The sequence below is a fragment of the Cuculus canorus genome, chromosome 2 (genome assembly GCF_017976375.1).
Source record: "Cuculus canorus isolate bCucCan1 chromosome 2, bCucCan1.pri, whole genome shotgun sequence".
NCBI classification, from domain to species: domain Eukaryota; kingdom Metazoa; phylum Chordata; class Aves; order Cuculiformes; family Cuculidae; genus Cuculus; species Cuculus canorus.
This window is the reverse complement of record NC_071402.1, coordinates 45260526-45288224: the sequence shown is the minus strand read 5'-3', so window position 1 is coordinate 45288224 and position 27699 is coordinate 45260526. Positions and strand designations below refer to the sequence as shown.

Below are 27699 nucleotides of genomic sequence, written 5' to 3'. Positions count from 1 at the left end.
CTTCTTGTTAGCATCATAGTAGTATGTGGAAATCGGATTTGGGTTTTATTGCACTACATGTTGTGCAAACAAAGTAAGGAGATATGCCCTCTTCGGTGAGATTAAAATAAATAAATGGGTATAGCAGATATTATAGAAAATGTGTAGCAGAGAGAATGAAAATTAAAATGAGAGGAATGTGAGCTTATGCAAAGTTTGCAAGGTTGACATTCTGTTATTACATTGAAAAGACTACAGATATTATGTTAGCTGTAGACATACATTTCTAATAGTACAAATGAATACCATGGAACTTGCAGAGGCCTCTATTTTACTCTGCCTTTGGATAGTTTGGCTTGGCAGCATGATATAATACGTAGGAGTCTGTTCACTACCTGAGTAAACTTCAACAAAAATAGGATTTGATGTGGTCAGTAGGGCACTACACCCAGATGTAATCTGCACAAAGTTAAACAATGCAGTGTAAGAGGCCATGACTATGACAGGATCTGGTAGCTCTTCATACCGATTAAAATATTAATTATTCATATTTTATATAAAACCTGAATTATTCTGAGACATATAGTTCTAAGAACAGTAGAGACATCTTCATGTTTAAAGAGCAAGTTGTGGGATTCAGGACATTCAGGAGCAAGCCATCCCTGTGTCCTGGAAAAGGAGCCGGTGGGGGAAAAAACTAGTTTGGCTGAGTAGGGAGATCTTGAGACATATCAAAAAGAAGAGGAATGTTTATGAGCTTTGGAAGAAGGGACAGGCGTCTTGGGTGGACTACAGGGAGAAAGTGAGATCGTGCAGGGAAAAAATCAGGAGGGCTAAGGCCCAACTAGAAATCAAATTGGCTAAGTCTGTGAAAGATAATAAAAAATCTTTCTACAAATACATTAACAAGAAAAGGAGGACTAGGGAGAATATTCAGTCCCTATTGGATGCAGAAGGAACAATAGTGACAAGGGATGAGGACAAGGCTGAGGTACTTAATGCCTTCTTTGCCTCAGTCTTTAATAGTAAGGGAAGTTGGTCCCCCTGTGTACAAACCCAGGAGTTAGAGGAGCAGAATGAGGCTCCCATGATCCAAGAGGAGGCGGTTAGAGACTTGCTTGCCCAGCTAGACACCCACAAATCTATGGGGCTGGATGGGATCCACCCAAGAGTATTAAAGGAGCTGGTGGATGTCCTTTCCAAACCCCTTTCTGTCATCTTCCAGCAGTCCTGGCTGACTGGGGAAGTTCCACTAGACTGGAGGCTGGCTGATGTTGTGCCCATCTACAAGAAGGGTTGCAGGGAGGATCTGGGGAACTACAGGCCTGTCAGTCTCACCTCAGTGCCAGGGAAAGTCATGGAACAGGTGATCTTGAGTGCTATCATGAAGCACATGCAAGAGAACCGGGTGATCAGGCCCAGCCAACATGGGTTTACAAAAGGCAGATCTTGCCAAACTAACCTGATCGCCTTCTATGACAAAATGACTCAACTGTTGGATGAGGGGAGGGCTGTGGATGTAGTCTTCTTGGACTTCGGTAAAGCCTTTGACACCGTTTCTCACAGCATTCTGCTTCAGAAACTGTCAGCCTCTGGCCTGGACAGGCGTACACTCTCCTGGGTTGAAAACTGGTTGGATGGCCGGGCCCAGAGAGTGGTGGTAAATGGAGTTAACTCCAGCTGGAGGCCAGTCACAAGTGGGGTTCCTCAGGACTCGGTACTGGGTCCAGTCCTATTCAGTGTCTTTATCAATGAACTGGATGAAGGCATTGAGTGCACCCTCAGCAAGTTCACAGATGACACTAAGCTGGGTGGAAGCGTGGATCTGATGGAGGGTAGAGAGGGTCTGCAAAGGGATCTGAACAGGCTGGACCATTGGGCTGAGACCAATGGCATGAGGTTTAACAAGGCCAAATGCCGGGTCCTGCACTTGGGGCATAACAACCCTATGCAGTGCTACAGACTAGGAGAAGCCTGGCTAGAAAGCTGCCTGGAGGAGAAGGACCTGGGGATGTTGGTTGACAGCCGACTGAACATGAGCCAGCAGTGTGCCCACGTGGCCAAGAAGGCCAATGGCATCTTGGCTTGTATCAGAAACGGCGTGATCAGCAGATCCAGGGAGGTTATTCTCCCTCTGTACTCGGCACCGGTGAGACCGCACCTTGAGTACTGTGTTCAGTTCTGGGCCCATCACCACAAGAAGGATGTTGAGGCTCTGGAGCGTGTCCAGAGAAGAGCGATGAAGCTGGTGAGGAGGCTGGAGAACAAGTCTTATGAGGAGTGGCTGAGAGAGCTGGGGTTGTTTAGCCTTGAGAAGAGGAGGCTGAGGGGAGACCTTATTGCTCTCTACAACTACCTGAAAGGAGGTTGTGGAGGGGAGGGAGCTGGACTCTTCTCCCAAGTGACAGGGGACAGGACAAGGGGGAATGGCCTCAAGCTCCACCAGGGGAGGTTCAGGCTGGACATCAGGAAAAAATTTCTCACGGAAAGGGTCATTGGGCACTGGAACAGGCTGCCCAGGGAGGTGGTTGAGTCACCTTCCCTGGAGGTGTTTAAGGAATGGGTGGACAAGGTGCTGAGGGGCATGGTTTAGGGATTGTTAGGAATGATTGGACTCAATGACCCAGTGGGTCCCTTCCAACCTGGTGATTCTATGATTCTGTATCTCACATATACCTGTAATTTTAGACTTTGTCTATAGTCCATGAAGAAAAAGGGCCACCTTCAATGTCACGTTCATCCCACCTGTCTCCAAACAGCTGCTCTAAGGTGCCTTTTTCTTTCACTGACATTTAGAGGGATCCTTGGATCACCGCCTGACAGTAGACACCTCATTTTTTACCTTTACATTTAGATGGGTGAATTCTCGTCCATAACAAAGAGTTGAGTAAAGGCCAGAGGCTTCAGTCCTCTGTAGAGCAGTCTAACAAAAGCTCTGTATGATTTTGAGACAGACGTTTCAGCAGTTACATTCAAAATTAGCAGATCTTGCTAAATGTTTGGCTCTTGTCCATCTTCCGTTTCCTCCTCCAGGAAATATACATTTCCAGCCTCTGTAGAGAGGTTTGAAATTCATGAATAAAATTCAAAATAAACTAGTATAGTAGGACTGTGATTAATTCAACTTCAAATGGACCCAAAGTGTTTCGGGGCCGGGGGGGTGGGAAACAAATCAACAAAACAAAAAAAAACCCAACAACAACAAATAAAATCCCAGCCCAAGTAAAATTCTTTATAGTACAAATGCACAGGAGTTCTTGAGACTAATATTTTATGGTGGGTGGAGGACTGCTACTGCTGTGTAATTTTCAATAAGTCATTTTCTTAGTCTTATGTCCTACCTTTCTGGCATACCAATAATATCAGGATAGCTTATGAGGCTTTCAGGTTGGGGTTAATACTAAAACCAATCTTCTTCTCTCATATACTGGCCTCTGGATATTTATTTCACTTCCTAGGACTACCATCAAAAGTAACTGGATATGACTATGTTGTGAAAATTACAATATCCGTGGGAAAAGAAAAAAAAAACAACATGAAAATCTGACAGCCACATCATATAAGTACTGGATCATGCGAAGAATAAAGACACCAGCCCCCATTTCAGCCTCATTCATTGTGACAGCTGTTTTTCTCCATGCTCTCTTATTCAAGAGTTTTATACTACTAGGCAATAGCAATTAAAGTTTAACTACTGCGTGAAATTCATTTTTCACTGTTAGGGAGTCCAGATGTCTGGTTCATCCTCCCAGGATGTCCTTTTATTGGTGTTGGGGAAACCATCACAGTTCCCCACCGCTGCATAAGTTAACTAGATACACGCATGGACAAATTCCTGTCTTACCTTGAGAGGTACCCCTAAGCAGCTCTGATGACATGATTTGTTACCTTTTATATTCCTGTTTTCTACCCCCATGCTTTTCTTCTACCACGCTCATACATTTGCAGATAAAGAGCCTGTCCCTGTTTTTTCTTTACTCACTATCTCCAATGTTGCTGATTTTTCATCCATATTCAGTATTTATGATAGGGTTGCCCTAGTAATTTCTGCCTTGGTCAGCGTTACTGTTAAGCTAGTAGCCCTGTTTGTGTTGTTTATCAGGTTGCTGTCTTGTTAGTGTGCCGCGAGCCCAGGTTGGCCATCCGCATATGCATTACTTCCTTCTTTCTGTTTGTCATGCCTGGTAATGCCTCACATTGTTATCTTGTTGTTGTAGGTGCAGTTCAGGTTTGACAGTTTGCACCCAGAAGCCAGCCTGGTGCAACTGCTGGTGAAAACACCTTCTCTTTCATCTGCTTGGTCTGAATTACCAGGCATAGTCCTCACAATCAATAACAGCTAGACTTTAAAGGAAACATCACTCTTAACCTGCTTTCTGCCTGCCCTTCCCCTCTTAATAAGACCACAAAGTGCTTGGACGTGGTCCAGACTGTTGCTACATCTTCTGGCATATTGCTCTGTATTTTATTCTTGGCTACCCTACAATGGTGACCCAGAGTGAGAAATGCTCATTAACCCTTCTGTCCTGGTCCAGACGATGGCCTGCTTTTTGTTGACTTTTTCCATTCTGTGCCTCCGCTGGCCTCTGAGCCATGTGCAGAAGCTGCCCAGAAAGGGTTAGTTATTGTATGCAGACAAGTATTCCTGGAGATCATTCATCTCCCATTTACCCAGATTGCCTTTGTAGCAACTTGACAGTGAGAACTGGTTGAATGAGAATGGCTGCATTAAAAGCATCTGAGACCTATGTGAGATATTTTGTGGGGAAGATGCTCTTCACCCAGCTAGAAGATAAAAAGAAAGAGTTCAAAGAGGTCATGTGCTCCACCACCTGGCTTAATTCAGGACAACACTCTGGAGACAGCATGCAAGGTCACTTATAGAAGTTTCCTGTTAGTAAAAGGCCAAATAAATCTTTACGTGTCATGATGGAAATGCATCTTTCAGGTTTTTCAAATTATTGGCTAGGAAACAATGAGCAGAAGTAGAAAAGTGCCTTGTCTAGCTCCTGAAGTAGTTGTTACTGCTGTTGCTGCTCACCTGTTAGGTGTGTCTTCCTCCTTGGGCTTATACATGCAGTAGCAGGGCGTTAGAGATTATTTTCTTCCTGAGGTAGAAGAGTAGAAACCCAGTCATAGGGAAGAATTCTAGAGTAAGTAAAATGACAGTATATCTGGTTTCATTTTTCTGTCTAGTATCAGCTTACATTTCCCTGCCATCAAACCATCATGTCACTTTGTAGTCTGAGACACCACGAGCAAACCAAGCATGTAAAGATATAATTATGAGCATTATAATTTAATATCTCCATCTACAAAATAATGCATCTGCTTCCACATACAGGTGGCTCTTGATATGTCATAAGACATATCGCCATGCTAAATACTAAGAACTATACAGTAGTTTCTCTTGTGAAAAAAAAGAGACTTTGCACCCTGAACCTCATGATTTATTTCTTATTGGCTGTTTAGGAGGACAGTAGGTAGTACTTAAGACCAAAAAAAGGGATGGTTATTTGAGTTCAGATTTGAACTATATCTAAATTTTGAATGTGTAGGGGGTTTTTTATCTATATTTTTAGCATAGGCCATTGTTTCTGGAAATGCCAATATGTGGCAAGCTGATCATATTGCCCCGGTAACAGTGCTATGCAAACAAGATATCTGTCTGGGTACAATGTGAAGGGCCAGCAGAGATTGTCCTTTAAGCTGTCCTTGTAAGTAAAAACAGCCCCCATGCATGTCAGTTTAGACCAGAACTTTGTCAAAGAGAGATTTAACAAATCATTCGGCAAATATATTTGCAAGACAGGAAATTTGACTTTGGGATCACTTCATTACACATTCTTTGTTTAAATGTAGCTTGTCTATCCTAACTCAATTACAATTCTGTTTCTGTGAAATATTTTGCTTTCCATACAAATTGCTGAAAAGAATTTTCAAAATGTCAGTACATGTTAAGCACTTAGTATTCGTGGGATCTTCTGAAAAGCCCATCTGCTATGCAAATTAATATCTAAGAGTAATTTCTGAATGGGAATTCATAGAGGCATGGTTCAGAAAAACAATTAGCATATGTTTACCTTCCAGTGATCTCCATAAAATACAGATTTTTTACTTGAATACTTGATGCAATGAAGAGTGATTTCCCAAGCTGAAGTCAGACTCATTATAACTCCTAATGTCAATATATTGTTTGCTTATTAATGGATTTGAATTTTATTTGCTCTTTCTTTATCAAGTTCAATTCTCAGTGATGGAAAATATGTATGTTTGTTCAATTATTCATTAAGCATGTCCTGTGTGATTGCGTTATTCCCCACTCTGTGGTATGAGGTGACTTTTTTTTCTCAGTTTTTTTTTCAGGAGTGTGTGTCACTGCTAACTCTTTCTGTCCTGTCCCCTAGTGCACCTGGTGGACATCTGGAACGTGATAGAAGCCTTGCGGGAAAATGCTTTGAACAACCTGGATCCCAACATCGAACTGAATGTGGCTCGTCTGGAAGCTGTGATTTCAACTATCTTCTACCAGCTCAACAAACGGATGCCGACAACCCATCAGATCAATGTGGAGCAATCCATCAGCTTACTACTCAACTTCTTGCTGGCAGCCTTTGATCCGTAAGTCTGCCTTTTTTCCTTCCTCTCCCAAATGGTGAAAGGATTTTACTGGCTCCAGAAGTTCTTTGGAAAACAATTGAACAAACTAAATTCTGACCCAAATAATAAGCATGTGACTAGCGCTAACTGGGGAGAGAACCTAAATTAAGGACCTCTGCTCTCCTTTCTGTTCAGCCAAATTCAGTACAACCATGTTTTCATCCAGTTACTCACACTTGTTGCAGTTCATATCAAAGACGAATAAGCTACAGAAACAAATTTACATCCACTCCTAATTTGCCTTGTTATTTATTGACACACCAGTGGCTGACTCCACTGCAATGCTTTTGCAGCAGTGCCATGGATTAATAGATCATTATTTTGAAAGAGCTCATTTTCCTGGAAGTTCGTGCAGCTGTAAGCAATTTTTTTTTCTGGCTCATGCCAGTGCAGCATGATTTTGAAACCATGACAGAAACAGGATAAAGACCTGGAGGTAATGCCTGAAATTCATGTTGTTTATTACTGCATGGGACCTGTATTACAGAATGGACAAGTTCAAGATACAGTGAGCCACTTACCTTAATGGCTATACTGTGTGTACATATTACAGTTTCTGAATACATAGTCATCAACCTGTACTGCAATATTTGCAGTCCTCAGACCCAAATTATTGGAGAAAAGTGGTTAAGTCTAACTGATACAGATGACCTAATGGCTTTTTATGGCTTATATTTTGAAAATTCACCATCTGAAAACATTATGAAAACATAATATGACCGCTAAAAGGATGCTGCCCCTCTCCCCCTCCCTCTTTCCCATGCTCTCACTTGAGGGGCCCAGTGCAGAGTACTGTGCACCTTTTGGAGCCAGACGAGCCAGCAGCTCAGTCGCTATGGCAACGGGGAGAAAAAGTAGATGTTCCACATGACAGGGCTGCACCCAACCTCCCCTCTGGCCCCTCCAAGGAGAAAAATAAAAAAAAACAAAAACAAATCTGTTGTGAAACTGTAGCCTTCAGGAATATTTTTCTCCGCTTAAGGGCAGTAAAAGAAGGAATGGGCATTTTAATTTATACCGCTGTGGCTGCGACAGGAGAACTAAAATGAGATTAAAATGACCAGACACATGCATTGGTGCATGCTGCAAGCTAGCTGATTCCTGGCTGGTAAACACAAGGAAAGACCCAGGAGCATGGAAGCAAGACCTGTAATAACGTGCTTGGTTTGTAGCTCACTGTAAAGGGGTAAAGATCTCAGCTAGATGTCAAGGCTACTTGCAGCAAAATGGAGGAGAGGATTTTACTCCCCTGTAGGGAAACAGAGAATGTGATTAAAGGGCATGGTTTTGCTTTCCCTTGAAAATATCCCATGTGCTGTGGTTTGTGACTCATTCCTGCTTCCCATGTAGCTCTCTTCCCTCCCCTTCCCTGCAGAGCGGCAGAAAGGTCCTTCTCTGCTGAAGGCTACAGATCGTTAGAAGGGCAAGCAAAGTCTTTTCTTGTGCTTCCATGCTTACAGAAAAGCAATACATTGCATATAGTGGGAGCAGGAGGGCAACTATGAGGCAGAATTAAGTCGTTTTATCACTCTCCCCACACTTATAGCAACTGGACAGTTAAACTAACTTGACTAGAGCTTACTCCAATGCAAAAACAGAGTTTACTAAGTGCAAGAATCAAACTGAAATCGCATTGGTCACCTCTAAATAATCCTGGTTTTGATCTGGATTCACTGTTCTCTTTCTTAGCCGTGTGTTTGAAGACATGTTGGCCTGCAAAAATGCTGTCCAAATTTCTGTGATTTTTCATGTTGATTAGTGAATGCTAATATGATAACATTAGATTCTGTGAATGCAGACAGCAACAAAAAAAAAAAACAAAACCCTAAAAAACTCAGAACAGCTTTATAAGACCAAAACAGTAGTCCAAGACCAAATAACTCTTCACTATAAATGAAAAGGCTGTTCTAACTGATCATGGTTGGGTTTGGTGTTTGTGGCTACATAGGGCAATGGCTGCTCCTGTTGTACTGTGGGCAGATCCAAAAAAGGTTGTGTGGTTTCTCATGTCCTGTTTGAAACACAAAGAGAGTGCAGAAATAGAGTCTGCAACTTAGCATATGTGAAAGGATCACAAGGGACAAGTTAATGTGTGATTTAAAATCTAATATGCCCACAACTGTCTCATTTATTTAGTTCTAGTTAATAAATACTGCCCTGTGTGTACTGTGCTGGCTGAAGAGTCTCCAAGCATTAAACAGAGCTTCTTTCTTCTTTTATAGCCTACTGAAAACCTGGCAGGTTTCTCTGCCTTCTGGCAGGGAATATTTCCCTAGGCCTGCGTTACAGTTGTCTTCTTGGTAGCTAGAAACTTAAGAGGAACCGGGGTGCAGTGCTGTGGCATGTGGGCCAGCTTGTTCACTGCCTGTGCTGACCATTCATGCCATTTTTTTCAATATTTTTCACGGTCTTGGGGATTCATTAGGACTACAGATAAGTATATTTTCATGCTGCTCAACCTTGACGGGAGCAAAATGTGGAGAAGAATTACAGCAAATAAAATTTCACGACACTGATCCTGGTGCTTCTTTATGCTAAGCCAAGCCCAAAGTGCAGCCTTATAAAGCTACAAGTTAACAAAATCAAAATTCATGAACAGAAATGCCATTCAAATTTATTTGCCAATAGTGTATGAAAGTCAGCATCGTGTGATAGTGGAACCAACAGTCTAAAAGCTGTAAGCAGAATGAGGTGGTCAGACTTTAAAGAACCTGGACAAAAACGTGCCTGGGTTGTGTTAATAGCTACATGTTGAAGTTGGACAAGAGCATTTGCTTAAAGGTCTACGGTCATTAACTGGCTTTATGAAATAATAGCATACTTCCTTCACTGGCTTACAAATACTTATATGAAAAGCTGACAAGTTCAAACCTCTGAAAAACTCATCCCAGGTCCATGTCAAAGGCTATACAGGCAGTTACGTGGAATGTCAGCCTCATTCAATCAAGTCATTCCCAAAATGACTCTTTTTAAACAGACTGTAAAATATTCTTTGCTAGATCATCTTCAGCACTGACTCAGTATTGCGATACAGCTGTTCCTGCTGCAAAGTTTAACTGAGAAGATCAGAGCTGACTTTTTCTGTCTCTTGACACACCTGTCCTGCGAATGGAGCTGTGAGCTCTGGGCTGTGGAACAGTCCCAATCTACCTGGAGGGGCTTGACGTCTACAAAGAAAAGAAGAAATAGTCATGCCCTTGTTTAATCAAATGCATGTTTGAATCATTCAGAATTCAATACATGAAGATGTTTAGTATCTGGTTTGGAAGTATAACTTCTTGCTCATCCATCTGTTCAGAGCTGTGAAGTGTTTAATTCCCTCTCCACCTTCACTAATCCCTGAAAGCCGTGCAGGCCAGCTAGATTTTATGAAGGAAATCCAGCAACAAGATACATTTCAGAGGTTTGGTCATTATGGATTAAGCTCTTCTTAATGAAAGATTTTTGCTTGATTCTGATAAAATTTCCTCTCTGAAACCTGCTTGTGAAAATAAGAGTTTGTAATTATAGCCTCTGACATTTCAGAATTGGTTCCCTGATTAAGGTGAGCAGGAGGAAGCCCACCAATAACCAAAGAAATTTCTGTTTCCTTCGGAAAAGATAACTTTAAGCATTAGGGGAACTCCAATTTGTGCCTAGTTAATGAGAAGAATTGTATTTTCTCAATGTCCATTTCATGGGACACATAACGCTGTTTGTAAAGATATGATGTTATTTCTTTATAGCTTTCTGCACCATATGGCTGTCTCAGTATGAGCGTTGCTAGAGATCCTGACAAATGTCAGTGTCATCCATTTGGTACTCCTATCTTTGCTGACCTGAAAGGCAAATTCAGGCCCTGGAGCTGGACTTAGCTTTGTGTATGGTCTGTGGATTTTATCAGGCAGTCTATGAAGCTTCCTTGCTCTGGGGAGAGGCTCCCTCTCTCCAGATACACATTTGAAGGGGAAACATTCTGCTTTGCTCTGATGTCTAAAAGTGTGTATTATTTTTTGCTCCTTTTTTCCCGAGCAGCAGCCCATCATTCCCTTTCCTAAGTACTCCAAACTGTGTTGTTACTAAATGCACATCAGCTTCAAGGTTTGCTTTTGCCATCTTTTGTGCTTCTAGTGCTTTTCTGTAGGGATCTGAAGAGTAAACTCAGTAAGAGAGTTGCTATATAAAATCAAAATATTTTCTGTCCACTCTTATTTCCACAAGTAAAATTATCTCTCTCTGTGTTAGTCAGCCTAAAGTTTCTTTCAGGGAGCACTGACTTCAACAGAGATCTTTATGCTACTGTGAGTCACTGCTTCAGCATTTGCTTTTACACAGCAAACACTGTGTGGCCCCAGCACTGCCAGTCAAGGGTATCTGTGGTGCTTAGACATAGCTTATGGCACTTCTGGATCCAAATGGTATTGGTTAGTCTTAAGCCCCACTATCCTATCCATTCATCAGTCATATATATCAATATATGCATATTTATATTTATATATATGTGCACCCATGCACACGCACATATATATTTGGAGGGCAAATTTCATTTATACTGCCTTTAGTGATGATTTTATGAATACAAATGATCAATACAAAATGCACTGTCAAAACTAATCAACTCAAATGGAGAGACTGAAGAGATAAATTAAATCTTTTTTTCTGTTTTCTGTTCCATAACCATTTGAGGATGGGAAAAGCCAATGGTGTTGGAGTGGAAAGCTGAAGGCAGGTTGATATGTGTTTGCCATTCAAGAATATAATCTTATCAGCAAATGTAACTAAACCTACTGGGAAAAATAATCTAATTCTGAAGCACTTCCATGTGGTCTTTATTTTTTCCTCTAATTCTTCTATTGCTTCTTAATAGTGCCATTGCTTACACTTAGTATTTATTCTTCTTAAGTATAACAACTCTTTTAAAGGCAGGTGAAAACCTTATGCTGAAACAATGCAGAAAATTTCCTGAAGATCGAAAGAGTAGCACACACAAGAAGAATACACTATGACTAGATTCTCAGCTATAGCAATGCTAGGTCCTGATTACACAAATTAGGGCATGATTTAGTGACGGGCTTGGCAGTGTTAAGTTTATGATTGGACTCAGTGATCTTAAGGGTCTTTTCCAACCTAAACCGTTCTGTGATTCTGCAACGAAGGATGGAAATACAGAAGACTGGAGATTCCAATACTGTTATTTTAATCTTATAAAACCAGTCACAGAAATCACAATGTAATGAAAATGTGGGCGAAAGCCATCATTAGAGAACATAGGAAAGATTATTTCTTAAATGCTGAAGTAGAGAATTTCTTTCTTTTTATCTCTATCTCCAGTTGATTTTCTGACAAAAGGCAGAATTTTAAATGAGAGAAAAGAATATTTAGAATTCCTTTATATTGCTATTGCCAGTGCAGTTAGACTTTCTTATGTAAGATGTAATTCTATATCTTTTTAACAGAAAATCTCTTGTAACTGTGATGTTCAGTGACAGAGTAAAGACTGAAGGTCGTAGAAACTCCACTTACAGAAAAAAATGACATGGAACTTTACTATCTGGTCCCATCATTAACCCTGTCAGTAGAACTTAGAAGGAGACGTGGATGCCATTTTGCTAAGCTCACAAACGTTGGCTGACTGTGTCTTTTTTGAAGCATGACTGCATGTTCTCGTTAAATGTTATGTCATTAAATAGGCACAAGGGAAGCTATTAAGGAATGCTAAGGAGTTTGGATGACAGATAAAAGTTGTTCCAGTGCAACTGTGGACTCTTAATGCCTTGTAATAAAACTCTGAGAATTCCAAGAAAAATCACATTTCACTGTTTGGATGCCAAAAAAAAATGAACATTAAAAAGCAGATAAACTAAGAAAACATGTTCATTCTTATCTTTGGAAAATGACTGAACATTACACCATTTTTGTTCTACCATTCCTGTCGACACTGGATTTAGTTTTGCCTAAACTGGGGGAGACAGGTATTTTAGGCACTAAGAGTGCATTGCAGTGTGCGAAGTCGTGTATGACTCATGCAGCTCAAATACACCAACGTTCCTATAGTGGCAGGTAATCACTGGGGACCATCATGACTGTAGAGGGAGAATGAGGATAGGAAGAGGAGCAATAAAGTTAAGCCTTTGTGTGCATCAAGACAGTTGAAGGAAGAGTTGGCAGTGTGCTAAAGGTGAACACTGCATCCTGAGAGTGCAATATAAGTTCTGATCATTCCAGGGAGAAAAAAAAAAAGTCATTTATTTTTTGACCTGAGAGTGGATTTACAGAAAAAATGTAAGCCTTTTTGCTCCAAGACTTTCTCCTGTATGCATTTGGGATTTAAAAGCATTATACATTTTAAATTGAAAGTAAAGTGCCAGGCATAGCCTCAACTTGAATAAACCAGGGACAAGACTCTTCTACATATCACAACGATGTCCTTTTGCTCATTCTGGATGCAGATTTATTCCCGATTTTTCAGCATCTTTCAGGGTGAGTCAGGTGTGTTATTTAAAAGGCAGTCGTTAGGACTTATTAACAGGTAGAATACACAGCTTCTGCAGTTGTGAGAGCCCTGGAGAAGAGGAGGCTGAGGGGAGACCTTATTACTCTCTACAACTACCTGAAAGGAGGTTGTGGAGAGGAGGGAGCTGGCCTCTTCTCCCAAGTGACAGGGGACAGGACAAGAGGAATGGCCTGAAGCTCCGTCAGGGGAGGTTCAGGTTGGATATCAGAAAAAAATTCTTCACAGTAAGAGTCATTGGGTACTGGAACAGGCTGCCCAGGGAGGTAGTAGAGTCGCCTTCCCTGGAGGTGTTTAAGGAACGGGTGGATGAAGTGCTGAGGGACATGGTTTAGGGAGTGCTAGGAATGGTTGGACTCGATGATCCAATGGGTCCTTTCCAACCTTGTGATTCTGTGTTTCTGTGATTCTGTGATTCTGCTTTTCACTTTTGTTCTCAGTGTTGATTTTGTACTTATCTGCAGTCTTCTAGGAACAGTGCACTTAGGATAGGGAGACCACAAGTGTGATAGGTGCCTTTCAGTGCTACTGTAGCACAAATAGCAGTAATAATCATCACCTTAATGTATAACGAGATAAAAAGTTTAATACCAAGCTTCATATACACAAAAAATCTGTTCTGAAATCTTTACAGATCAATGTACCGGTGTGTGTTCCTATCAAACAAACTTTGATTTTAAACTTCTTGTTTCTTTTTATGTCAATCCACATATAGTGTGCATCACAGTGTCATATCGATGATAAATATTTCAAATGGAAAGAGGTCCATATTATAAAATGGATGTTTAAAATATATCTGCTTTCTACTTTTGAACAGGGAAGGACATGGTAAAATTTCCGTTTTTGCTGTCAAAATGGCCTTGGCAACTCTTTGTGGGGGGAAGATCATGGACAAATTAAGATGTAAGTGTTTTGGATGACACATTTGACCTGTTAATCATTGTTGTACCTGAAGAGGCAACTGTGCAGGTAGAAAAAGAGGGAATTAGGATATGTTATAATTTCCGTGCCGGGTTTTGGATTTGCGCTATATGTATCTCTAAGTAAATCCAGCTGAATGTTTGATTGGACACACGGGACTTTATATTTTTGAAGCCATATTGCATATATGGAGGTTCTGATTTGTGGATTTCTTTTTTCTTTGGGATGATTGAATTCAGAGTACAGGTAAGTGTCTCAAATGTTTAACAACATGAAGCATCATCCAGCAATTTCTTCAGACTTTATTTTTAATAATATCTCTGATGTGGTAATAGTATCACTATTTCACACATAGAAGTACAATATATTTATGCATTTTTTATATTTCATCCCATCGGGCACATATTAACTCCATCAGTTTTGAAGAACAGATTCTCATTTTACAGGACTTATTCCCAGTTCCCCAATAGCCAGGGCATAGTTTACTTGTAGCTTTAATGAAAGGCTTTCTGTTTAGTGCTGTGATGTCTGTAGCTTAGGTCCAAATAAACATTTTCCAGTCTTTATGACCAAAGAATTAATGTCAACCTTCTGTTTCCACTGAGCCTTCTATCACAGCCAAAGAAAATTGAGTTTACAAATTGTTGTCTATTAGAGTAGACAAGTAGAAATCCCAGGTGTTCATTTAGTCTTCCAGATTTGGTGCCATTTTTTAATACATCATTTCTGTGTAGAAACTCAAATACAGTCTGAACTTAAAATAGAAATTTAACACTGTTTTAAATTGAACACTTTATTCCCTAGGCTGTTTTAAGAACAGGAGCAGGGTCCATCCAGTGGAAGGCTGGCGTACGATGCTGATTTTTCGGGTCAGCAGCCCTAGAGTCCTTTTGTGAGAATTTCCCTTCCAGATTCGTGGAAATGAAGCAGCTGTTATGACAGCCTGAAAAATGATAAATGTTCCTTAGTCTATGATACTTTGCTAACTTTAGGATAATTTTAAACAAGAGGAAAAGTAAAAGCTGAGAAACGTGCACCTCTGGAATAATAAAACTGTGATATTTTTGTACATGAACAAAAAAGGAAAAAAATTGGAGAAGAGTGAAAAGTAATTTATTTGGAAGACCTCCAATGCTTTCTGTGTCCAAAACAATATTAAATGACTTAGTGAACTCATTGTCAAGGTTTAGTTTTGACATGGTAAGCTGGCAGTAGGCAAAAAGCTGGTGTTGTATATCTTGTCAAATTTGATCCTTACGTGATTAAATTACTGCCTTATGCCATGCTTCGAACTTTGCTTAAAAAATGACCACACATGATGAAAACCAGCAGGAATATTTTAATATCAAAATCAGCTACGTTTTTATATGTAAATCGTTCTCTCTCTTTTCTGTTGAGAGGGGTTAAAACTGAAAATGCAGTAGTAGTGGAGGTTTCCATAAACAGAACACTTCTGGTTCAAATCAGATGATACTGTATTCGGAGCAAATCTGTAACTCTCACTGGTTTTGCTGTGTCCTTTTCTTGTCTTCCACCCCCACCCTCAGATATTTTCTCAATGATTTCCGACTCCAGTGGAGTGATGGTTTATGGCAGATACGACATGTTTCTGCGGGAGGTTCTCAAGCTGCCTACGGCTGTTTTTGAAGGGCCTTCATTTGGTTACACTGAGCAATCAGCAAAATCTTGTTTCTCGCAACAGGTAAATGAACAGTGAGCATCCTAGACACAGGATCCCATTCACACTCTGAGCATGTTGAGACTTTCTTCCTTTCTTACACATATGTATATATTCACCAGGAAACACGTGGCTGAGTGAAGGGGAGGTTCACTTTGCTAATTTCTAGCATGTGGGTTAGGTGCGTGAGACAGGAAGCTATTTTCTTAAGTTCCTCATATAACCATGGAGGAGAGAGAGGCTTAATCAAAAAGCGATTCAGAGCAGGGTCTTACCTTCTATGTTCCTAATTAGGAAGCCTGAGGAAATTAGTATCCTAATTTAAGTGCCTAAGTTATAATAGATACATTTAGGTAACATAAATATGTGAAGGCATGCAGTCCTCTACTGCAGTTAGTTGCAACACGCACATATGAGACACTGACTTCTTCGTATAAAGCTGAGCTCTCACCAAAAAAATCAAACTACGTGTTTTTTCAAGTGATATGTACATACACAAGAAGTTTATGAGTGAGCAGAATATTGTATTAAACTTTTATTGAAAATGGGAGTCAGTAGGTATTAGAAAATCTCTAGTCTCTTACAGATAATATCAATGAGTTAGGGTCAGGAAAGCAATTATTTTATCCTGAAGAAAAGACGAGATTTTTCCACAACTCACCAGTATCTGTAAATGCGCTGCATGGAATACGTTGCCTGCAGCTAATATCAGCACTTCAAAAGTTCCCATAATTGGAGCTGTTTGTCCACTTCTCCAGCAGATAAAGTGAATTCCTCTGGCTCTGCCACACATCACATTGTATAATTCCTTAAATATAAAGTAAGAGAAGGTGCTGAAACTGGGAAAATGTTAGCAATAAAGCGGTATGGTATTTTCCTTCCTTCTCTTTATCCATCCTTGTGCTAACTGAATACTGTTGAACAAATAAATTGAGTGGAGTAGGAATAGTGTCATTTTCATGCAAATAGAGTATTGGTTTTTGTTCTCCCTCAGTTTCATTACTATTCAGTAGGCACTCCAATCAATTGAAAGGCATTCATTTATTGAATCATCTCCCAAATAATTTTAAATCATAAAATTTGCATATGTGAATCTAGTCTTGTTTCACAGGGGGAGGTTTAAGACAGCACTTTCCTTTATACTGAGGAATTTACCATAGTGAAGGGACTTTTTGGTAGCTTTGTGTTAAAATAGTAACAGTGCTCTTGCATGGCAACAGAGCGTTCAAGCGTTTTATGTTGGACATGGCATTATTGAAGACCAAAAAGCACTTTTTTTCCTTGAAAAAATGTTATTCAGGCCTCACTTTCTATCTAAACAGAAATGACACTTGCATTGACTGACATTGTATCCAAATGAGTGGGCCAGATGTACTAAGTTACCTTAAGAAATGAAGTCTCCAAATAGACTTAAGAAATGAAGTACCCAATAGTCTCCAAATAATAGATGGTTTAGTTCACAATCTTCATTTAAGCCAGAGTACTACTACATTTAAGTTGGAGCTACTGATGTAGGTGCACCAGAGATTTATGCAGCTGTTGGTTTGCACCTGTAGGCAATCGAGTGCTTTTGTAAATCTAATATTTCTCTTAAATTCACTTTATCTAATTTTCATTACGTTTTCACTAGGGATGAACCAGAGTTTTGTAATGAGACTCAAAACAACATATCCCTATGGCATGATAATAAATGATAGCCACAGTCTTAGTCACACCATAGGTGTTCTTTCACTCTCTCATATCACACTTAGTGTTATGAGAAGTTGATGCCTTGGGATGAGTTTGGCACTCTTTCTTGTTATTTTCAGTATGGGTCACTTTTGCTCAACAGAAGCCTTTCAGCCTCCTGATACACTGATTCTTCAGTTTCAGGGAAAAAAAAAATTCTGGGAATGGTCTTCTGCTCATGGTGTCAAATCCACTTCAGTTTGCATCTGAAAGAATTTTTCCTGTTGCAGAAATGTTTTATTATTCCCCATTGTACTTGTTTACTTGATCAAATCATGTATTTTCCTCCCTCTGTGAACCACTGCTAGATTGAATGGCTATTCAAAACAGAAACAACAGCATTTTCTCATCAGCAAATTTATGGAACAGTAATACCAGAGCAAATGACTTAATGTTTCAGAATACAAATCTGTGGCTTAAAAAGGAGTTTTATAGCCACCACTTTCCCCCACAGGCAGGTTTAATATAAAGTTATACTGTATTATAAAAAACACTTCTTATTCCTCTTTTTTTATCCCAAACTAAAAAGACAGACCCTAACTTCGTTTTCTTAGCACTTGGCTAAGTGTTATTCCACAAACCTAGACTCCATCTGCATGTAGCATATATTTAGAAAACAGCTTTCAGTTTCAACTTTCCCAGCAGCTGAAAAAATCTGCTGGAGGAGAATATGCCTTTTAAAATTTATAGAAATTGCTCTGGTCCTTTTAAGAGACAGTGTTCTCTCTAATCCTTGAAATCAGTGACCATCATGAAGCTGTCGGTGAAGTTATATTGCTTTATTTGGTGCAAATCAGGTTTTAAATTATGGCTACGTTCAAAAGCCTACTGCATTGTGGAATACCTTTTCTTGTCTCCCCCATCTATTTGCTTCTTTAAACTGGTTGTGTGTTTGCTGCCAACTTAGCTGGCTGCAAGAGCAGAGGGAAGTCTTAAAGCTCCTCAAATCTGCACTATGGGGCACCTTCTTTTCCTAGACTTCGTTCTGCATTTTCTCCTCCTGTTCTCAGTTTTGATGCAGTCAGCCCAGACATTTGCCTGTGGCATTGGTCAGCAAAGCCATGCTAAACAGCATATCTCCAAAAGAAAGGTTCTTTTCTGTAAGCTGATTCTTATAGCATAGGATGCTTATTTGGAATGTGATTATCCTCTCCAAGTCTGGGATGATCCTTCATACAACAAGAAGCTGGTAGCTGTTTGATTGGGCTTTCATACTGTAGGTATTTTGGGAAAGATACTATTTCAGTGAGATTTTGAGCTCATACTGTGGCTATTTCTGCTCAGTAAAGAGTCAAGACTGTGTGCAATTATCCTGCAGTATTTTCTCTTCTTTTAGGGGCAAAAACCTTTATCTATTTTGCAATATCTTGCAATGTTTTAGCTCTGAGACTGTTACAGAGAGAGATTTTTTCCACTCTTATACTCAATGTATAAGAGAAATAGTGATTTTCCTTACATCTGGTGGCAATTGTACATAAATGCAGCACAGACGCTTCATCTGGAAATCTCAGTTCTTAAAAGCACTCAACAACACACAGAGATGATACGTGTCACTGCATAGCTGCTGTTTTGCTTCCTCATGGGGTAACCACAGTTCTTCAGCAAGTTAAAGCAGTAGCTCATGCAATCAGATACGCAAATTTAGCAATCCCTTTGGACATAGTGATGTTACTTAAATATGTATATCTATAAATTATATCTACACACATTCTGAACAGGAATCAATATTTTCCAATCTTAATTTTATTTCAAAGAAGGACTCAGTTGCTGATTTACTAAGGACTCTTTGTTCTTGACCACCCAAGTAACTGGGTACTTTAGTACACTTACATAGACAGTATACTATGTAGGAAAGAGGAGGTATTTATGGTGGAGATATCTCAGGCTGAAGCATCACCTCTAGGTCTGAAAAAAAATAAATTAACTCAGATTTGTGCTGACTTTTTCCAGATGCCTGAGAAACTTAAGGCCTTAGATTACATTTTTTAAATCAGCAGGGTTATTTTAGAGTTTACATCTCTTTGAAAGATGAGGGAACTTAGGCCTTCAGGTGCTTGCAGATGTGGAGAGTTTAGAAACAGTTGCTGTCTCAAAGTATATGCAAACACAAAATCCCACAGTCAGAGCTCGCCTGTAACTAGTTGCCATCCCTCAGACAGGCGCAGTTTATTAAATTACAATAATACAATTGCCTGTGATGGTCTGTCCTTGCTCTACATTTGTCTTGAAATTATACTCCCTTGTCATTATTTTCTTTTGTTTTCTTTGTTGGAGTACCATCAGTTATTCTCCACAGTGGCTTTTCTTGTGAAATTTGGTAATAAATAGTGATAACCCTGCATGCACTTGTACTTGTTATGGAGTATTCAAAACACAAAGACATGAAGAGGTGAATGCCAGCCTTATTCACAAAGCATCTTTAGGAAATTACTTTAGAAGAGAGTCTTGAGGTAAATGGGAGAGAGGTGTCTTCAACCCAGACTTGTGAAATGGTCCGCTAGGAGCATACAGTAACTACTAAAAATAGTCCAGAAAATCTTTGCTAGTACTACTTGTTCTTTTTGGTAAACCAGAGCTACAAATAAATAGTGTCTGAAATTTGTTCCCAAGTGTTTCTGTAAGGATGAGATAAAATCTTTTTAATATGTCTAATTATTTACTCTTTGTGCATGTTTGTTTGCTTGTTTGAGCAGAAAAAAGTCACATTAAACACTTTCTTGGATACTCTCATGTCTGATCCTCCACCACAGTGTCTAGTGTGGTTACCACTTCTGCATCGACTGGCAAATGTTGAAAATGGTAAGTAAGAACTGCTGTCAAAAGAGAGTTGCAAGAGTAAACTGTTGTGTGATGATTTTCTCACGCTGTAGATGGCTTTGTAGTAGCTACTGTACTGCTTTCATTGACTCAGTGTGCTTTTTTTACAGTCACTGGTAAAATATTTGAGGAATCCTGTTGATTGTTCAGCCAAGAATGTGGCTTAATTTTTGCTATATTTAGGAAATTATCCTGGTCATGTCCTCTCCTCCTGTGCTCTGGATAAGCAAAGAGCAATGGGACTTGATCCATTCACACAATTACATTTGGTGAACTATCAGCACCTGGCAGCAGAGATGGAACAGCTTGGCAGTTTCCGTTCATGCAATATTCTTGGCTGGAGATGTCCAGTGCAGTGCAAAATGCAGGCCAAAAGGTTTTGATGAGGGATCTCTTCCTAAGCTGCACTGCCAGACAATATACTTTGAAAAAGAGCAAGGAAGTTCCAGATTTGTCCTTATCCTTTACTTGTGTGGATGATGTGGATTTAACTGTGAGATGCCTCTTTCTCCTCAAGGGTTGTCTTTCCCCAAAATGAAGAGATCACAGATATTAAGGCAGGAAGGGAGCAATAATCACGAGTCATTATTGCAGAGTACATATTGCCATGTTCCTGGACAGTAACATCTTCCTCAGCCTTCCAAGTTCTTGAGCACCTGTGGAAAAGTTCACAGACTACACAGAATGTAGTCTTCTAGCCAAAGCCTTCATATGCTGTTTCTGTAGAAGGTCCTGCTATGCTGAAAGTGCAGGGGCAGAGATAGAGAACCATTGCATCCCATCTCACTGTGTACACCCTCAAATTGTAGCCCACAAACTATGTACAGTTCCTCATGTAGTTCTGGAAGAGTTCCCCAGCTCCAAAGCAGCCTGCTTCTGCTGTACACAAGAACCAGCACTGCCAATACTGAATACGAAAAAAAAAGGCAAGACAAGAAAGATCATTTAGGTACTTGTCCTGTTGAGGAATAAAAGCATTTATACCATATTTCCTACAAGAAAATGGGACTGGAGAGTGGCTGGCAGGAAGAGGGGTGCAGCCATATTTTGGTGAAAAGAAGAGAAGGGCAAAGTTTTATGTATTCTTGTGCTAAATAAATGCCTTTTCCACTTAAAGGCCACGAGGAGGGTAAGGTGAAGTTCCCAAGTCCTTCTTGGCTACAGAGCCACGTATCTACCCCACCTCCTTCAAGCTCTTGTCATCATCCATCCTTGTCCCTCACCAGCTTCACACTGTTCCCCAGCTTAGAGCACTAACTCTTCCTGTGCAAAATTCTGACAAAGAACTAAAACCTTGGAACACTAAGCACTGATCCAAATCAGTCTGAACCTTGCAATCAAAGAGCAGGAGGTGCCTGGGAACAAGGGCATGTTGCAGTATTGCAAGGAAGGGGCTTCCAAATGTCATGTTTGGTGCCTTGGTGTGCTTAGTCACTTGAAGTCTCATTACTATCAGCTTCTGAGTGGAACAGGGAACAGGACCACATGGGTACCTTCAATGGCCAGCTTTCCTAATCTGGGCATCCAAAGTCAAGTGTTCAACACCGTATATAGGTACCTAAATGACACCAATTGAGACAGCAGTAATTAGAGACAATTACAAGCCTAAGTACATTTTTATGCTTCCAGTAATCAGTCTTCTGAGCGTGACTTTTCCTCCAAGGCTCAGTCTTTAGCTCCTCACAGCCCAGCCAAACATTCAGCTTCCTCCAGTGGCACAGATGAAGCATGCAGTGAGTTTTCCCATGTATGAATTTCCTCTATCGTGTATTCTTTTAGACACTGAACACATTCTTTGCTGCTGTGAGCCAGAGGTGCAGGTATCAGAAGAGTTTGAGGCCCAGTTTAGGAAGCATTGCCCGTGGCTCAGCACAGGTTGCTGGGTGGCTACTCGAGTTTTTGCAGGTAAAAGCTTCAGGCAGCATCCAGCACTGCAGATTGCTAGAAACGAAGGGATTCACTCTTCAGTTTGAGGCTTTGTTGGTAAACTTTTGCTGGGGGTTTCTTGGCTTTGGTTTGCGTCTCAGCATTTCTTTCTCCTGTGCAGTCTTCCACCCCGTCGAGTGTTCCTACTGCCACAGCGAGAGCATGATGGGGTTTCGCTACCGCTGCCAGCAGTGTCACAATTACCAGCTCTGTCAGGACTGCTTCTGGAGGGGCCATGCCAGCGGTTCCCACAGCAACCAGCACCAAATGAAAGAGTACACGTCATGGGTAAGGGAAGGCTCGCGTCTCACTGCAGACTGCTTTGCCCTCCATCTGGCAGAGAAGCGCCCGGCTGCAGCTCCAGGCAGTCATCCGGCACGGGCAAGCCAGGAGCTGGGCTGCTGGTTTGGATCGGCGACCCCATCAGGGAGGCTCCAGCCTTGGGAGCCGTCGGGAGAGCGTGGAGGTGGGAATGGTCTTTTCTGGGTGAGGATCTGGGGCACCTGTGAGGGTGTATGCAGGGAGGGCAGTGCAGGATGGGTTGGCAGCAGGGGCACAGCAGCTTCTCCTGTTCCCACAGGACTCACGGTAAAATCATCAATGGCTTGCTCTGTTTGGCTACATGTGAATGAAGTGATGAATATTTAGTGCTCATTCATCAATATTTTCAGTCGAGTGGCTGCAGCATATGCATAGCATTTGGGATGGTCCTGGCACTGTAGAGCATCATCACAGGCTTAGATCCACAGTAGTGTTGACTGTAGAGAAACACACTTCAGTCTTTTAGTTGTTGAACAAAATAATTAAAACGTTGTTTCTAAACTGAAAGAGAAACTACATTAACCTTCTGAAAAGGGCATCAGACCTTGGGGATAAGCTCTCCATGGACTGGAGCGAAGTCCTAACAGAAGCCCTGGGTCACGGAGCATCTCCATCCTTCAGGATTCAAATCCAGAGACCAACAGGAAATTCCTAGCTAACCTCCAATATTACAAAGCATAATATTATTAAAAAAAAGCCAAAAAACAAAAAAACTATGCATATAGCATTGAAGCAAGCAAGGGTTAAATTTGACGGAGCTTACTCTGTATGCCAGTCATACAGCCCTGTGCTGCCTCCCAGGAGATCTGGGTCTGTAATTGTTTTTGTGGGTCCTAATTGCTGCTTGTTGCATAGTCACAAATTGCTTGAGTTTTATCTCTGAATAGGAGAACGCCCACTACGTGGCTCTGACTCCATTCCTAATAGCAATTTGTACCATCAAATCATGTTTTGCTGTAGCCAGGGAGCTGTAATTATAGGTAGGAAGTAATTGGAAAACTTAAGATTTCTGCTCAGCAGAAGACAAAATCATGACTACATGCCTAGTGGTTTCAAATGTTTCCTTGTCAGAAATAAATGTTTTGCTTCAAGTTTGAAATTGCCTTTCTGTTGCGTTCATTAGCATTTGTTCAAACCTGGTTAGCATTCTCCATAAAGCATCCCTATTGAGCTCCACATGCAGATTAAAAGTATTCATGGGTGCAGTGGAACTCAACTGTTCTCAATTCAGAGCGAAGTCATATTTATAATGAAAGAGAAAAAGCCTGAACTTTATAAATTTCAGTTCATAAACATGAACTTTACATATTTAGATTGAATTTCTGTGATTGAAATATTTCGTTATTATCTTGATTACAGTCATAAGTCGATGTGGGATGTGTGTGCACAAATACAATACCACCCCTGTAAATTTCCTGAAAGATTTTTAAATTTCAGCATGTAGATTTGTGTTTTGGGAGAAGTGTAAGGGCAGATACCTCTGTTTTACTGGCAGAGAAGCTGAATCACCGAGTTAGGTTGAACTCCCTGAGAACCTGTCACACAGCCTAAAAGACACCCTGGATCTCCAAGCCCTTCCTTAGAAAATGTTCAGCGGCAAAGAGTGTCTAAACAAAACTACAAAGCAGAAAATATTAATTTTTTTTAGACTCACTGATGGGATTTCAGGGTGAAAAGAAGGCTTCTTGTGCAGAGCCTCCCCATCTTTTTGGGACAGTGACAGTACATCAGCCTCTTCTGGCATGCTGTTGCCGTGAAGAGGCAATTCTTGCCGTATGTGTGTCTGAAATTTCCTGTTCCCTGTTGTGGCAGGGGCTGCAGCAGCCACAGGGAGCTTTATAACAGCAGCTAAATAGTGCAGGATGCTGGAGCCGAGGAGGGAAATACTAGCAAGGAGAAAAAAATAGCAGCCTTGTTCCTGGGCCGCAGCTTAGGAAGGAAACTGTGTTCCCTACGGCGTATCTATATGGACAGGCATACACAAGTTTATTCTGCTTGCACCCCAAGCTGATGAGGTACGAGCCAGCTCCAGTCCAGGCAACACTTAAGCTTTGTGCTGTCTTTCATTCAGTATTACCTTAGTACAGCATTGCAAAAAAAGCCGTGGCAACTATATCTGTCCATATAGATACAATCCCTCAAGCCTGCTCTACAGGCCCTGAAGGTGAGAGTAATCTTTCCTCCAAGCTGAGCAGTCTTTGCTTTACTGGACTGTCGGAGTGGGAGGAGGGTAAGGGGGTTGTCAGTCCATCCATAGAGCTTCCTGTTGTTTTGTGCTTCCTATAGCAGAAATGGTGTGCACCTTGCTTGTCCAGATTATCTCTACCTTCCTTGTTCCTCCCAGAAATCACCTGCTAAGAAGCTAACTAATGCACTTAGCAAGTCTTTAAGCTGTGCTTCCAGCCGTGAACCTTTGCACCCAATGTTCCCTGACCAGCCTGAAAAACCTCTAAACCTGGCTCATATTGTGTAAGTATCTGTGTGCTGTAGAGAAAGTAAGCTTTGTTGTAGGAGTTGCTTACACTGAGTGTAGATACTATAGCTCTGAACGAAACAGGAGGCAGCTGTGGCGTATCGAGCTCAATGCATCACAAGTGCAAATTTGCTGAAAGGCGTATTTAATATAAAATTTTTCTTCTGGCATGACTTCACTTGAAAAGGCAGTGGGATAGGTACACATAACCGAACACTGGGGCTCGGTGTTTGTACGTCTCCATTCTCCTCAATACATATCTAATATCACAGAGTTTCAGCACTTTAGTATGTGTTCATGCGGAGAACATGAGTTTTGTCATCTAAAGACTCTGAACTTCAGTGTATCACAGGTGTGTCTTGACACAAAGCACTAGAGAAAAGTGAAGTCCTACCAGTTTTGTTGAAATCAGTGTCAGAGTTCACTGACTTTATTGGGGCTGTGGCTTCACCCAGCCCTGAAGACTAACTACATGGTTCTGCATAAGACTTGTGTCTTTAACTGCAAAGTTAAAAGGGTCTATTATCTTTACATTTTGATATTTTGGGAAGGCATAATTGTTTTTGATATAGTAGTTTGTGTAACTACTTTTTCTCTACAGGAATCAAGAAACTCAAAGCAGGGATAAAGTGTATTTGTGCAGAGTAGGGAAATAATCACCCTAGAGTTTTTTTTCCCTAGACTGTGTCCACTGTCCGTAGTAGCAGTTGCTCAGATTTTCTCATTTATCACTTTGTTTTGCCTTTGCTTCCTGAGTCCTTAAAAAAAGAAGTTAAATTTTCTAGGAAAAATTGAGGCAGTGATTGGAAGAAAGTTGCAAAGAAATTAACTTGGAAAAAATATTCCAAAGATACTGTCTCTAAAGTAATTCTCCTATTCTGGTGTATGTCTGAAGAAAAGATCTTTCTTAACTACCTTCCCAAGGGCCCTAACTGAAGCCTTTCAGGCAGCAGCTATTAAAATTCTCTTCGCATGCTGCATATCCGTGTTAATGGCTGCTGGATCTATTCTGGTCTGTAATTATTATATGTATTTACTTTTGTCAGTAGTGAATCTATGTACGTAGCGTCTTTAAGGGCAAGTGAATACTGGCTAATGAGGACTGTTTAACACCTTGAAAGTTTATCTAACCTGCCTGATATTTTATGGATAAATCACGCCGATGGTCCTATTCGTGTGCTTACAGCAGAACTTTTTCAAGGCATAGAGTGCTCTGCTCTTCAGACATGAGGTGCCTCTGACAGATATATAGTGCCAAATCCCTTTTACATTTGACTGTCAGTTAAAACCCGTGTACCTCTTTACATAGGTGTAATGGGAGGATGTTGTTCTTTAGGAGAAATCATCCAGAGTTGGATCTGCTCAGCTGCCCCACTGCTGTGAGTGGTATAAAAGCCGAGCTCTGCTGGCAAGTCAGTGATAATTTCACAGGGCAGATTTTGGCCATCCTTAAGAGGAACGGGAAGAGACAGAGAGCATGAAACTGAAAGAGAAGCCTCTGTTCCCTGTTGGCTGGAGGCCCTCAGAGGCCTGGGGGTATGTCAGAAGATAACAGGTAGTGAAAACTGGGTTATTGTGAATGGATCAAGTGCATTTAGGCAAGGCAAGGGGAAGGTACCATAACTGAGTAGGCTCTGTTCCAAATCTTTGCTGTGAAATTAACATCTTCCCATCTTCCTAACTACACAGACATAATTTAAAGTGATTGGATGTGAGAACGAACCACCATATATTTTGTTTTATGGTAGAGTTTCTCTTTATTCATAGATTGAAGGCAATATAGCTTGGCAATATATATTGGTTATGATGATACATGAGTAAAAAACTAAGTTGTGGAGGTAGCATGCTCTACAGCATATTTCACATAAATTAACTGAGGGGAGAGATGTGCTGCAGTACCTCATTGAGAATATCTTCTCGCTGATGTGATTTTTATTTTTAAACATAATGGAAGTTGAAAGAAACAGCTCTGGGAAGGAAGCCAGGTGAAAGGGGTTTATATGTGCTTTTAATGGAAGAACTTTGGCAACAAGACAATATCCTTTTCTTAGCTTCTAGCTTCAATGGGGACATGTACTCTCCGCATTATTTTACAGCCTTTCCTTTTCATCGTTCTTCCGCCTTTGAACGGTACTAGGCAGAAAGACTGCATGTTTTTTCTGTTTTACTGGTGCCACACAAAATTTTTGGTTAAGCGGGAAACACATACATAGGATTGGCAACAAAAAAGAAATGCGACAATGCAGAGATTACAAATGGCATAGCCAGTGAATTTTGGAGGGGTTTTCAAATGCATTCTGCACTGGTCTGACTTCATTCCCATCTAAGCCCATGGCAGCATTATTTTTTGACATCAGTGTGAAGAGCACATGAAACACTTTGGAAAATTCCTCTTAGTTAATTTTAATATGTGTTAATTAACATGTGTTTTAACATAATGTGCATTTATTGCATAGCGCATGGCAGTAGTATTAAGTGTTTTCTGCCTCCTTGAGGAAAGTTAAGTATCATCATCTCACTTCTATCAGAAGGCTTCTACACTCACTTCTACAGGTTTAGAAATAACCTCAAAAAGATACACGTTTATAGTCAATAGCTCAGTTTTCCTTTCCTTTACCATAAAGTCTGCTGTTCTTGTCCTATCACATCATACAACTGTATTCATATGTTTGAACATACATTTGATATGATAGCTGAACCTGAGGA

The 27699-nt window shown here is 40.7% G+C and overlaps 1 protein-coding gene across 21 annotated transcripts in view; it reads left to right on the top strand.

Annotated features, from left to right (window-relative positions):
* The window catches only part of DTNA (dystrobrevin alpha), a 234136-nt gene that overhangs the window by 156999 nt on the left and 49438 nt on the right, over positions 1 to 27699 (top strand). For all 21 annotated transcript variants that reach the window (XM_054057196.1, XM_054057194.1, XM_054057195.1 and 18 more), the window contains 6 exons: positions 6387 to 6600; positions 13947 to 14032; positions 15598 to 15752; positions 20150 to 20255; positions 22321 to 22487; positions 24865 to 24989. In XM_054057196.1, coding sequence (XP_053913171.1) covers positions 6387 to 6600; positions 13947 to 14032; positions 15598 to 15752; positions 20150 to 20255; positions 22321 to 22487; positions 24865 to 24989 — 853 coding nt within the window. The remainder of the gene's footprint in view (positions 1 to 6386; positions 6601 to 13946; positions 14033 to 15597; positions 15753 to 20149; positions 20256 to 22320; positions 22488 to 24864; positions 24990 to 27699) is intronic.